Here is a 14,177-nt window from a genome sequence, read left to right on the forward strand (position 1 = left end):
ACACTAGACCATGGGAAAAAGTTGAATCATACACTTCTCGGGACTTTTACTTTGAAAAATCTAAAGTAAAAGAGTAAAGAGTAGAGAGTAAAAATTTAGATTTCTAGCATATATGTAGTCAGAGATGAAGTCAAATATATCAGTCAGGCATTAGTTATAAGGTTATTTGGTTCCAGCAACCAAAAATCAAGGAATGAAGACATTTCCCTCATAAATTCGTGGTATTTTCTTTTTAATTTATAAGGGACATGTAATGTTTTAAACTTCTGGTGAATACAATTGAATCAATCTTATTTCCGTATATGTATTTTGTATGTACATTTCCCTTTGTTAACACCTTATTTTGAAAACTAATTTCGGCTCACTGCAGCCGGCTGCGGTTTGTTTTGGTTGACGGATATGGCGTCACGTTACCCAGACTACAACAATAAAAGCGGTAACTTTCTTCTACGTCTGCATATACTCAAATGAAGTACATATATCGATTCTGGCATTAAAAAAATCTATTTCAAAATCGTAAAAAAAAATGAATCACTTCACCGGCTGTGTGTCTCAAATGCTCGCTGCCTTGATAACCCAGCTGCACACGGACCACAGAGAGATGTGCCGAGGCTTTTCAGTTTGGGTAGAATCTAATGTTATGTTATCTCTGTTGATTCAGTTTGTTTGCTTGCTTCCATGGCTGCAGACGGCTGTGTTTGCATGCCAATTTGTTTCATATGGGGCAACGGGGGGTTGAAACGGGCGGTGGACGGGATCACACCGGCCAAAACAAAAAACACACGTTCCGGACCGGAGTGGAAATTTCAAAAGAGAACATACTGGCTGTAGCATTGTTGTCAAAGAAGCCAGTATTTCAATTCCTTAATATCTGATGACATATCATGCTCATTTCATGATTTATTACAGTACACAGTATATATTATATATTGGTCCTTTAAGATTTCAAGTTTCCATGCAAGATGCAAATTTTCCAAATATGCCTAAATGTGTTCTGTTTACAGTGAAGTAAGAGCTCAAACACAAAGGGTTCAAATGACAGAGAGGGAAAAGAGGTTCTGCAGCACAGCCGGTATGGGAAAAGTAAAGTGTTTTTTGAACATCAGAGCATATAAACATGTTCTAGTAGAAACTCAATGCAGTATGCCCCTGAAAATGAGCATGATTGGTCCTCTTTAATTGTCTTTTGCCAGGAAACCAGGTGAACATGTGAAAGAGGAATGATATATTTTTCCGGACACTTAAAGCAAATGAACACATTTCCTGAGTGGTAAACATCTTGTTTTTAGCTTGTGGTTTTTGGATGATGCATTTTAAAAGTCCCCTTTTACAGTAAGCGTGTTGATGTAAACTTTGCATATTTGTCGATGATGATGATGGTGGTAGTGTTGCTTCCTCTTTCTGTATTTATATGGTTTCCTTCTGAGCTCTCCATTCTGTCCCTCTCTCTGAAACTGAACGATCGGCCCAGATTGACATCCAGCTCTTTGCAGCTGCACAACCATCCTCTCCAACACTGATGTGTGTGTGTGTGTGTGTGTGTGTGTGTGTGTGTGTGTGTGTGCATGAGAGACAAAGAGATACTAACCAATAGTACAGTTGGAGGTGATTCTCCTCCTCTTGGGGTTGTGGCGGAGCAGCTCCAGCTCCCTCTTGGTGGGCTCCCACGTTGAGTACTTCTCCCCTATGCCTGGAACACACACACACACACACACACACACACACACACACACACACACACACACACACACACACACACACACACACACACACACACACACACACACACACACACACACACACACACACACACACACACACACACACTCAATGCATTGCATCCTTCACTTTAACCCTTGGACCGAGTGCTGTAACATTGTGTAACACTCCTGGGAGACATCACGCAGCTTTGGCACAGTGTGTGTATACAACAGTGTGTGGTGTTAAACGCTGTCGTACCTTGCATTTTCCAGGCTTTCCTCTGTTCCTCTTTGGCAATCTGTTCCATGTCTTTGTCATAAATGTAGTCTTGGCACATAAAACAGTAAATCCCTCCATACAGCAGGTCAATAGCTGGAAGGACAGACAGGACGAGGATGAGAGAAAGCGAAGGAAAACAAATAATGCATGAGAAAGCTGTTAGTCTAACGCAGGGACAATAAAGGTCTGCGCATCGCTACGAGCTGTGTGAACCGCTTAACTGCTTCTTCTCTCAGTCTTTTTTCCTATTCAGGCCACGTTGCCATGGCGTTGCGATTGCCAGGTAGCCGGGCTTATCTGCTGACATATCGGTTATCTGTTAACACCATCCAGGGAATGACGGAGAGAGCAATGAGGAGTCAAAGGGTGAGGAGAAGAGGAGAACTCCTTTCACTCCCTTCTCTCCTCACCTGCTCCATTACCCTGCAGCTACCTGTTTGCTGTTGCCATGACAACCTGCCTGTCGGCTTCCTCCCGGCTGTCATCCTCTGCAGGTATGGAGGAGGAAAAAAAGGAAGCTGGAGGAGGGCAGGATGGAGGACGGGAAGGAGGTAGGGAAGTACACTAAAGTACAGAACTTAAGTGAACTGACGGGAGAGGGGAGGAAACAGAAAACTAATGGCACGTAGCAATTAAATGAAATCCTTTTACATTTCTGAATATATCGACAGGGTCATCAGGTAACCAAGGGAACAGGAGGAGGGTGGAAGAGAAGAGGGATAGTGCCCAATACAAAGCTGCAAACAGCAAATAGCTGTGAGTGAAAATGCATAAAACGGTTAGATGAAAGAGATGGAACGGCAAGAAAGAGGAGGAGGAGAAGCAGGAAGGAGGAGGAGGGGCCGGGGTTTAATGGAGGCTAATTCCACAGGGTTTGTTAAAAGACGACTTAATTACCTTCTCACCACTCTGTTGAGATCTGGCCCTTTCTCCCTCCCTCTGTATAAGTCTGTTTCTCACTCTATTTTTGCAGCATTTCATTCAGCGGCTAACCTAATTAAACTCACAATTACACTCTGTGGGAAACACACACGCACACACACGCACACCAGAGGGGGTCTTCCTGAGCTGAGCGATAACACCGAGCAAAAGGAGGGTTGGTGAAAACAAAATTTCTCAACATCTGCCAAACCCAGCCTTTTGTCATGGACACCCCGAGTGTGAGTGTGTGCTGCTGCGGCAGGCGCTCTCCTCCAAACACTGCAGTGGAACGTACTTCACTCGCAGCTCAAACAGCCTAATTCTATTATGTGGAGAATAGAAGAAAAAAAAAGAACGCCACTGGGCGTAGAGCTGATATCGCAGCGTTTATTCTAACAGGATCATGCCGTTGTGTTGAAGATAATATGCCGTTTACTGTAGCTTTTGTTTCTGCTGCCTCTGAAGTCTGAGCTTGTTTTTTTGTTCAGTGTTCTTATAAACAATAAAAAGTTGTATAAATGTGAGCACAATGTCGGTACACTACATCTCTATGCAGCTCCAAAACAATGCCTGTGCTCCAAAGCTGTGAACTCTACTCTGCATTTTCGGGCCAATGTAGGTAAAACATAATAATTATGGAGCCGGGGGAGGGGGTAATATTTCGAGAAAGAATGAGATTAGAGTTACGAAAAAAAAAAAATTGGATATTCTCTAAACTTAAAGTGGTAAATTTATGAGAAAAACCTCAAATCAGAATGTTGTTTTTTACTGATTAGGCCCAATTCACTGCAATGTATCTTCAAACTCCGGATGCTTATGATTATATGGCGATTCTGGCCTAAATTCACAAGTATTTCCCCTATTGAATGTGAATGCAAAGTATGCCTATAATTTGATTAGGCATAACACACGGCAATCTCAGAGAATATCCACATTTTTTTCTCGTAAATTTACCACTTTAATCGCAGAATATCTAAGTCTTTTTCTTGTAAATTTGTGAGTATTTTCTCGTAAAAGTACCACTTTAATCTCAAAGAATATCCCATTTTTTTTCTCGTAAATTTATGACTTCAATCTCAGTTTTTTCTTGGAATATTACTTCCCGCTACTATGTGTAAAATCATGAGTGGCCAATATTCACGGTTGAAAAAGCTCAAAAGATTACGTACTGTGTATCCTGTGACAATTTAGAAATTCAACCTGCAGCAAACTAAACTATAATATGGTCCAGTCCTTTGCTATCATCATGTCTGTTGTCACTCGCATCCATTCAGCCCAACCACAAAGCGAGACCACTTAAAAAGGTTAGCCCGACTGATACTGGATTTTTGAGGCCGATACTGATGTCCAATAATACAACAGTGTATTAGGGCCATTGAAGGGGGGAAAATAATAATTACAGAGTCGGGGAAAGGGGATAACACTCCGAGAAATAAATCAGAATAGACTATTTTCACCACTTTACCTCGCTGTCAGACAGCCCTTTCCGACGAGGAACTGAAGCTGTTATATCGCTCTATTCAAAGCCACCAGACTTCATTCAGAAAAACTAATTTTACCTCGCAGAACACTGGAGTTGCTGGTCTACCGCTGCATCGATCGGTTAGTTTGTTTGTGTTATTGTGTGGCTTTCGGATACGAACTAACGTGGCGTCCACAGCAGTACATCGCTTAGCTTACATGCCGGTACTCCTGTCTGCATCTCCAAACTGGGGGCATGCCGATGGCCAACCAAGTTACCCTAAGTAATACAAACTGAGTGGTTAAGGATATATATAGAACATCATCATGCAGAAACCTATGTCAGGTCACGTGGGAAAACGTTTTTAGAAGGGCTTGGGAAAATAATATTTTGACACTACAGCATACGTACTTCTATCAAAATGTGAATGTTTGGATTTGAATACATAAGGAACACCACTGGGAAGCTACAGAATGATATAAAATGCAAATATTAATATATGCATAAATTAGCATATTTCTGTCAGCCCTTAAAGACTTTAATACACACTCATGCCACCCCATGAATATTTCTCCAGGTCTGGTCCTAGCCTCGAGGCAGACAAAGCCTGACTGAGACACTTGTGTTATCATTTCACTTGTCACCCATCTGTATATCAATAGAACACATTCTTTGCGCAAAGTTCAACAGACAGCCGTTTACAGGTGAATGCCTTTTCCAGTCTGCTTCATATTCATGAGAGACTTCACAAGACTGCAGACTCTCATCAGATGTTTAGCTGTGTGGGATCAGGTAACGCGCAGCAATCTTCTCTGCAATAATTCGGTGATTTTGAGTACAATGTTTGGATTATTACAGGCCGTGTGTCCCTGTGGGAGTAGCGCAGATAGGGAAAACAGCCAACTGTTCTTGGTGTTCAGCAAACACCCACGTCTTTGTTCGAAATCTGGAGCCATCCAGATTGTGTCTGTTTTGATGCAAATATTCTATTCAGCAAATTGAAATGCAACTTTCTCCATTTCTCACGGCGAACGCTCGCCAGCAAAGCGACCTTCATGCGAGTGGTGGTGTGAAACAGTGTGGTTGTTGCATCTCTGAAAATAGAAGCCTTCTGTGTCATTTTTAAAAAAAAAATTTTGGGGCATTTTTTGCTTTTATTTGACAGTGTAGAGAGAAATGGTGGGAGAGAGAGAGAAAGGGATATGACATGCAACAAATTGTCACACAGTTGCGGTTTGCGGTAATGTGGCATGCGCTGTAACCACTCTGCTACAAAGGCGCTTCCTCTGTCATTTTTAAGGGAGAATATTTCACTAAATCCAAAGCAGATTATTACTGAAAATCACTGATGTGCAATGTTTTACATCACTTTCTCTGGCCTGGAATAATAATCCTGTCAAAACAAGGCGGAGGAAGCTAAAACGGGGAGGTGTACCAAATGAAAGTAGATTCTTATCCCATGTAAATGCTTCATTTTAATTCAGCCACCAAGACAGGCCTCGGTCTTCATTCATTGGTAAGTTCACTAATGAATGTTTTCACTCTAATGATGACTACACGAGGCCAAATGCACAGGTGACATTAAAATCCCCCATGAGGCCAAGCCTGTTACGCTGTGTTGCAATTAAGTTGCGCCAGGTTGCGTAACAATAGCACTCTCTGTTGCTCTTGATTATTTTGCTTGATTAAAAGGCATCACAAAACCACAACTGTGTCACAGCTGGGCTGGTGAAAAAGTCCAACATGTAACCGACTTAAAGGGGACATATGAAAAAGTCACCTTTTCAGTGCTTGTGCATACATTTGGGTATCAGGGGTGCCTAGCAACCCACAAACTGTGAAATAAGACAACCCAGACAGTTTTTTTGTGGGCTGCCTAGATCAGATTCATCAAGCCATTCAGATTTAACTCCCCTTCCTAGGTCACACGCAGGCTCATTAGAATATACCACCCTCAGTTTGAGAACTACCTTTGCAAAGGTGCGCCATATTTTCTCGCAAGACAATCAGAGCACGCTGGGCTTTTTTGGGAGGAGGCTTTACAGAGACAGGCGCTAAAACAGAGCGTTTCAGACAGAGGGTGAATACAGGTATATTCAGACAGACAGTATGTGAAAAATAATGTAGTTTTTTTTAATATTAAAGCATGTAAACATGTTATAGTAGATACCCAAAATACAAGTATGAACCTTAATTTGAGCATGATATGTCTCCTTTAAAGCTTAAATATAGACATATAAACACACACGCTCTGGTGTTTATGAACTGTCAGTGCTTTATGCAATCACACCAGGCTACATCTTCATTAGCCACTCAGCTGTGTAATTAGCCCTTTTAGCAGCCTTTGTTTTGAGAGAAGCAACATTACTGACAGTGTGTGTGTGTGTGTGTGTGTGTGTGTGTGTGCATCATGTTTATACTAGTGTGAGTGTGTCTGTTTAGGAGGCAGGGACCAACTCATTAAAGCAACGGGGGCTAATTGCAGGTCTGGATGCCTGGTGTTACACCATGTGCACAACAGAGCCCTCGAACCACACCTGCTCCAACTGCACCTGTGAACGCTTTTGTGTATGAGAGTGAGTGTGTGGATGCCATACCTAGGTTATGCCTTTTGCTCTTGGCGTGTTCGTGGATGTGTTTTTTGGCAAAGCAGGCGAAGAAGACGCAGTAGAGGCAGGAGTGGAGTCTGTTGAGGTGGGCGCCGCACATGTGGCAGATACACGACTTGGCCTGGAAGAGAGGGGGGAGGGGAAGGCATGAAAAGAGAGACAGAGGGAAAATATGATTAGAAGTGTTGCACCAACAGACAAATGATCTAATTCACTATGTTAGGTAACAGCCATACTTCCATAATCAATTAAGGTAAACTTAAAACCTACCTATTCAGCCAGGCCTTTGATCAAGAATTGTTATTATTTTATTCACTTATTTTATTGTATTTAAGTTGTAAAATGTTATTCTATTTTACTGTTATTGTATTAATCACTTGTTTTATTGTTTTAAATTGTTCATTTTTATTCTACTTTATCGTTATTTTATTAATCACTTATTTTATTATATTTATGTTGTAGTTTCATATTTTATTGTATTTAAATTGTAAATGTTTCTTCTATTTCATTGTTATTTTATTAGTCACTTATTTTATTAAGTTGTATAATTGTATTCTATTTTATTGTTGTTTTATTAATACCTTATTTTATTGTATTTAAGTTGTATAATTTTATTCCATTTGTTATTTTATTAATCCCTTATTTTATTGTAAATTGTATCATTTTATTCTATTCTTTATTTTATTGTATTTAAATTGTATACTTTTATTCTATTCGTCATTTTATTAATCCCTTATGTTATTGTAAGTTGTATCATTTTATTCTTATTCTTTTATTTTATTAATCACTTATTCTATTGTATTTAAGTTGCATAATTTTATTAATGACGTATTTTATTGTATTTAAGTTGTATAATTTTATTCTATTTTATTGTTATTTTATTAATCTAGTTTTTACTTCAAACTGTTTTACTTCTACTATCACAGTCATTATATTGATTCCATTTTCTTTTTATCATTTTATTGCCTCGCGTGCATTGGTCTCAAATTGCCCGATTGTTAAATTGCTGAATTGTCTTTTCTGTTGTCCACACTCGTTCTGTCTTATTTACAGCTTGTCAGTTATCTGTGAAGCACCTTGAACTGCACTAACCTGTATGAAAGGTGCTATACAAATAAAGATTGATTGATTGATTGATTGATTGATTGATTGATTGATACAACGACAGCAGGGAGATCTACATTGCGTGGGTGTGACAGTTGGTCTGACACATGTAGGAAGTTGTGGTGGACCACATTTTGTTTTTGACATTTGAAAATGTCAAATGTCTCTTGAGTTACGATTGTAATCATTTGTTAAGGCCAATCCTGACATAGCTTCATAATTTTTGGGATTCTACCGCTATCTAAATAATCAGTTTTCTATCTAAGTAAAACAACATCCTACATAGCTTTTCTTCAACCTCTGGGATGTTGTGCACAATCACAATAGGTGGCTGGAAAGCAATCTAACAGGGACACCTTTTTATGTGTGTATGTGATAGAAAAATAAGTGTGTGTGTGTGTGTGTACAGTATGTGAGACTTAGTCATTGAGTGAAAGAATATAGGCCAAAAAAAAACCTCAGGTCCGTACATGTTTTTTGCTGCAATAATGGCTAAAGCAGCCCGTGGTGATCATGTACGGTTCATGTAGTCAATGTGTAAACCTAAATTGCAGTATATGAATGTTAATGATTAATACATCCATCCATTATTTGTAACCACTGTACACCATGGACAGGTCGCCATACTATCACAGGGCTGACACATAGAGACAGACAACCATTCACACTCACACTCACACCTACGGGCAATTTAGAGTCAACAATGAACCTAATCTGCATGTCTTTGGACTGTGGGAGGAAGCCGGAGAACGCGGAGAAAACCCACACTAACACGAGGAGAACACGAAAACTCCACACAGAAGGTTTGCTCCATGCCCTGATTAACACATTCCTCCTATATATTCTGTTTGATAGTCATGTTGGAATGATGAGGTTATAGGAGGAGAGGGGGGGTGGGCATGACTGCAGATGGAGGGTTGATAGCGATAGTTCAAAAGCATGCAGATGTAAAGCTGGCATGCCAACGAGCCAGCATGAATATGAGAAGGTGAGAAGAAATGAGCAATGCCTGGAGGAGGAGAGTAGGAGAAGAGACAGAAAAGACATAGAGGAGGTGGAAGAAGATACGGAGGGCAAAGAGGCGAGACAAAGACGGAAGGAGAAAATCTAAGACAAGATATTAGAAATTTAGATGCTAATTTGCAAAAGGTTGATTTCAATATCAAATTCTGTTTGATGTGTTCACAAAATGTGTTCTGCTAACTAAAACTTCAGTCACCTCCCAAAGAACATACACGCAGAATGTAATAGTTAAAGGATAGTTTGGATGTTTCAAAGTGGGGGTTGTATTAGGTATACAGTATATCCATAGTCAGTATATTACCTACAGTAGATGATGGTCAGCACGACCCCGGTTTGGAGAAACAGACAGGAGTTACCAACACCGGAACATAGCAATGTATAAAACGGACAGCAAAACGGATTTCAGCCACCTAAAAAAACAATCCCTATCAGTTAAGTGTGTGCTATATTTAGAATATTTTCACTGCTTTACTTTGCCATCAGAAAGCCCTTTCTGACGGGGAACTGAAGCAGTTATATCGCTCTCTTCAAAGCTACCAGAATCCTTTGACAAAAACAGCAATTTTGCCTCACAGAACACGAGAGTTGCTGGTCTACAGCTCACTTTGGTGTTTTAAAGGGTAAAGCTAACTAACCGATCGAGGCAGTGGGATGAGAGAAGGGATGTCTGATGGCAAGGTAAAGCAGTGAGAATATGCTAAATATAGCATTCACTTATCCTGATACTGATTTTTTTTAGGAGGGCCTTTCTTTTGCGTGGCTAAAATACATTTCGCTGCTGTCCCCATCTACAGCAGTACATTGCTTTGCTTCTGTGTGCTAACTCCTGTCTGCTTCTCCAAACTAGGGTAGTGTGGATCTCCATCTACTATAGGTTATACACTGACTATGTACCTTTTATAACCCCACTTCAAAACACCAGAACTATCCCTTTAATAGAAAGAGAATGGATGAAAATGGATTGGAATAGAATTATTGGTGTGTCTGAAAGTGGACTGCAGTGGTCAAAACTGAGTTGTAGTAGTGTCCCAGTCCACCTCTACTGGCTGCTGCCAACAGCAAAAACACTTTTGAGAATGGCTGACACCAAATAAATGACATCAAAATCTCAGTGGAATATGTGCTAGAAAGCACAAAGAGCATAGAAAACATTGTAAAATAGGAACTGAGCAAAGCATTTCAGTGGCCGCTGTTCTGCTACATCGCCTAGTGCCCCCTGTGCCAACATACTTTGTGTAGGCTGTTGCAAGCTAATGTTGCGTGAGAATATGCATTTAACAAACTGGTTTGAAAGTGGAATGACGGTGCTACGGCAGCATCTGATGCATCACTGCTACAATCTTTTGTCTAGAAAATGTCAGACAATAGTGAAAAAATATTTCCCAGAACCCAAGGTGACACATTCAAATGACTTGTTATGCACGACCAACAACGCAAAACCCAAATATATTATATAATAATAATGAATAAAGAAGCAGCAAATTTCCACAAGTGAGGGGCTGGATCAAGGGATTGTTTAGCATTTACATTTCTTTTTAAAAAATACTTAAAATATTCATCAATTATTAGATTAGCTGTTGATCCATTTATCTTTACTCATTTGTCTATTGACATACAAATAAAATGACATTTCAGGTCTAAAGTGTAAGAAATATGTCTACTATCCATTACATTCTGTCTAAAGAAACTGTTGACATTTTGGGAAATATGTTTAATCACTTTCCTCAGAGAGTTAAAGAATCTTTAATCAGATTCAAGTAATATTCAAGTCAGATCTTTACATATTAACTATTAAAAACCAACCTCTGATGCTGATTATTTCAGCATATGCTCGGCATGCCAGCCTAAACAAGGACATAGATTCAAAATGGAAAAAGCAGAAAACCAAAAAAACACTGATTCTTATTCCAGTCACACACACACCCCTCCATGCGTAAGTGCTTAGACAGCACATGAATTATGAAAAGGCATCAATATGCAACAATCTCTCCTCACTCATTCTTCCAACTGTCAGTGTTAACGGAGCGCATGTGAATTTCTCTGGTCCCTGAGAACATCGTATTCATGTAGGAATCTGTGTCTGCCCGTCTGTCAACTCATCTTTACATCCTCTGCTGTCATGCAGGTTGAGTAGCTGGAGTAGTTATGGACCTACAGTAGTTCTGATTTAGCACGCTGGCCATGTACGAACTAAAGAGGCCACCCGCTCAGTAAGGCCTTGTGACACCCCAAGCTCTGTCCATGTCATATTTCCGCGAGCGCTGCGATGTCAGTGACGAGCCATCTGCCAGAAAGGATGTTATTTGAGAAGAGCAGTAGAGGGTAATGGGCTGGAAAGATCCTGTTTAGAAGTGTAAGTGAGGACGTTATCACACTGTCAGCCAAATGCAACAACATCTGTCTGGTCCATTGAAGGTGAAGGCCTGCTGCCCTGCATCCAGAGGAGGTGAATTAAAGGACTATTCCCTCCAAAACAAAGACATTTCACCAAATACTGCATATTCATGACAGAAATAAGACATGTAGTGTAGGAGATGGGAAGGAAGTCACAATTCAAAATAAAAGTGATATTTGATGTATATAGGAAAATGACTGCAATTGAAGTCACATTAGCATGCAACAGCTGTTAATGCCGGGAGTACACTGTGCTAATGAGAAATATTTCATTGACCTTCTGTCTTTTTGCCACCAGCTTCCAGTTTACAACCCATTGGACCTCTTTCACAATGATTCCGTTTCTGTGTTGCTGAACTACAGTAAGTGGAGGCAGCAGCCGTGATGCAGGCTGACAGAAGACAGCCTTAGGCTGCATTCACACCAGATCAGGCGGTGCAGCGAAAACGCATGTCTGCCCATTCATTTTTAATGAGGGTAGTGCGTTTGGGCTACAGAGGAGTGCAAAAAAAAACAACGCAGCAGTCTGCGGCGAGAAAGTAGAAAAATAATCAACTTTTGGAGATGCGCAAACCATCACGACATCACGCTATGGTGGCTAATCACGTAACCGGCAATCCAGAGCTGTACAACCCAGCCGTGAGGAAACAAGACGTTAATCGTCAAAGTTAATGGGCCATTGAAGTGACTCCCCCACACCACTGTACAACACTTGATCTGGTGTGGATGCAGCCTTACACCGATTTCACACCAGGCGGCTGCAAAGTGCGGCTCGCCACAATAATTACATTTGTATCAAATGGCCGCAGCTCACAGAGCTCGGGAGCGCCATCGCAGCTTTTCATAGACATTGCATGGTAGCTCGCCGCAGGCTGCACTTTGCCACTGCTCTGGTGTGAATTCGCTAAATGCGAGATTGGTGGCATTTCTATTGCCTCCACACGGCTCTCAACATGGCGATGGCTGAGCTGGCGGCTCGCAGCTAACAGTGCTAACAGCGCTAACAGTGAAAACAAAGGCAACGGGGCTGACAGAGCTAACAGTGTTAACCTTAGGAGGAACTGGAGGGCGGGTGTTAAGCTTCTGTGACGATGTCTTCGTTCGGTACAACATTATCAGCTGTAACTGCCGTACGAGAGCAGAGCAGAGTGGCAGCCATGAGCTAGCCAGTGGGGCACGCTCACATGCATGAACATGCACGCGCAGCCGACCCAGCTATGTCAACAAAGCACAGAGACGCTCGGATTACAACACACAAAGACAGGGAGGCTCCTTTACATAGCAAATAGTTGTTTGCTGCTATATTAATGTTCCGATATCGCATAGAGCACCTTTAACAGGACTTAACAGAAAAGTAATGCTGATTCTGGCACTGAGCTCAGAGTTGGAATAGGATGAATACATGATTTAGTTGGTTTTATTTTGCGGTGGCTTGGTGCACACATATACATGTGCAGCTCCTACTGGCTGATGTAGTGGGATTATTTGTAAATGAAACATGAAGATGGGTAATTATGAATGTGGCATCATTTAATGTTATATCATGGGGGAAATTTAAATGCATTTATCCTGCAAGGCTCCAGTCATCGTTCTCCATTGCAGTGTGTTGGGAAAAATGCATTTGTTTCGTGGTGGACTGATAAAATCCAATGCAACTTTCATTCAGATCTGATTAGACACCTCTGAGATTGACACTGCAGCCAGCCAAAGAGTGGAGCCTTTGAATTCTCAAGGTGAACGAATGCTTAAAATTCAATCCGTGTCTGAAGGTCAGTCTGATGCAGACTGAGTGTCGATCGTGACGGTCAGCTTAGAGTGGAGAGTGAATGATGGGATTTCTCCTTCAAAATGATGGGAGAAAACTTAGGCAGATGCAATCTTTTTTTTCTCGAGATATTGACGGATATGCAACATTTGTCTTGCTCCTCTGTAACCCTGCTACAGATAACCAGAGGGGATCGATAGTGGGAGCAGCGAGATTGGAATATCTGCGTAAACCCATGGCATTCCTCAAGTGGCTAATAATGCACGATAAGCTTATGGGTCCTGGGATTGCTTCCATACAAACACAAACAAACCGAAGCACATGCTAGGGCTAAGGTTAGACTGGAAAAAGAACATAGGACTCGGGCTATGTATTGGTAATGATCTGGCAATACGATAATGATACAGGGGATACGATTCAATATACTGCGATAGTGTAAGCAAGGCGATATATTGCGATTTTTAAAAAATCTACTTTTAAGAAAACTGTCAATAAGCAAAAATAACAGTTATATTGCGTGCAAAAAACTGCCTGCTTTTTGACTGAAACTGCATGTGATTATCATCAAGTGGGCATGATTGTATAGAGGAGACTCGGTTTCTGGACAACATTTGTCATTGTTTTGAGTTGTTAATTGATTTCCAATAATAAATATATACATATATTTGCATAAAGCAAGACTATTTGCCCACTCCCATGTTGATAAGAGTATTAAATACTTGACAAATCTCCCTTTACGGTTCATTTTTAATGGATAAAAAATGTGCGATTAATTTGTGATTAATCGTGATTAACTATGGACAATCGTGTGGTTACATTTACACCATTTATTTCAGTAAACATGCCTCCTGGACTACTAGCTCCCACTGATCCCATGGCAGATGACAGGGGACACTGGGTTGCCCTGGAGCACATTTGA

General features: G+C 40.8%; 1 protein-coding gene across 3 annotated transcripts in view; it reads right to left on the reverse strand.

The window, feature by feature from the left end:
- Window positions 1-14,177, reverse strand: part of usp22 (ubiquitin specific peptidase 22) — a 73,687-nt gene that overhangs the window by 57,809 nt on the left and 1,701 nt on the right. For all 3 annotated transcript variants that reach the window (XR_012591911.1, XR_012591910.1, XM_074620231.1), the window contains exons 2-4: window positions 6,961-7,093; window positions 1,960-2,073; window positions 1,589-1,690 (exon numbers count right to left, since the gene is read on the reverse strand). Coding sequence is in view for 1 of the 3 variants with exons in the window: in XM_074620231.1 (XP_074476332.1) it covers window positions 1,589-1,690; window positions 1,960-2,073; window positions 6,961-7,093 (349 nt within the window). In the remaining 2 variants the exon portion in view is untranslated. The remainder of the gene's footprint in view (window positions 1-1,588; window positions 1,691-1,959; window positions 2,074-6,960; window positions 7,094-14,177) is intronic.

The sequence above is a fragment of the Sebastes fasciatus genome, chromosome 20, assembly GCF_043250625.1.
Source record: "Sebastes fasciatus isolate fSebFas1 chromosome 20, fSebFas1.pri, whole genome shotgun sequence".
Taxonomy (NCBI): domain Eukaryota; kingdom Metazoa; phylum Chordata; class Actinopteri; order Perciformes; family Sebastidae; genus Sebastes; species Sebastes fasciatus.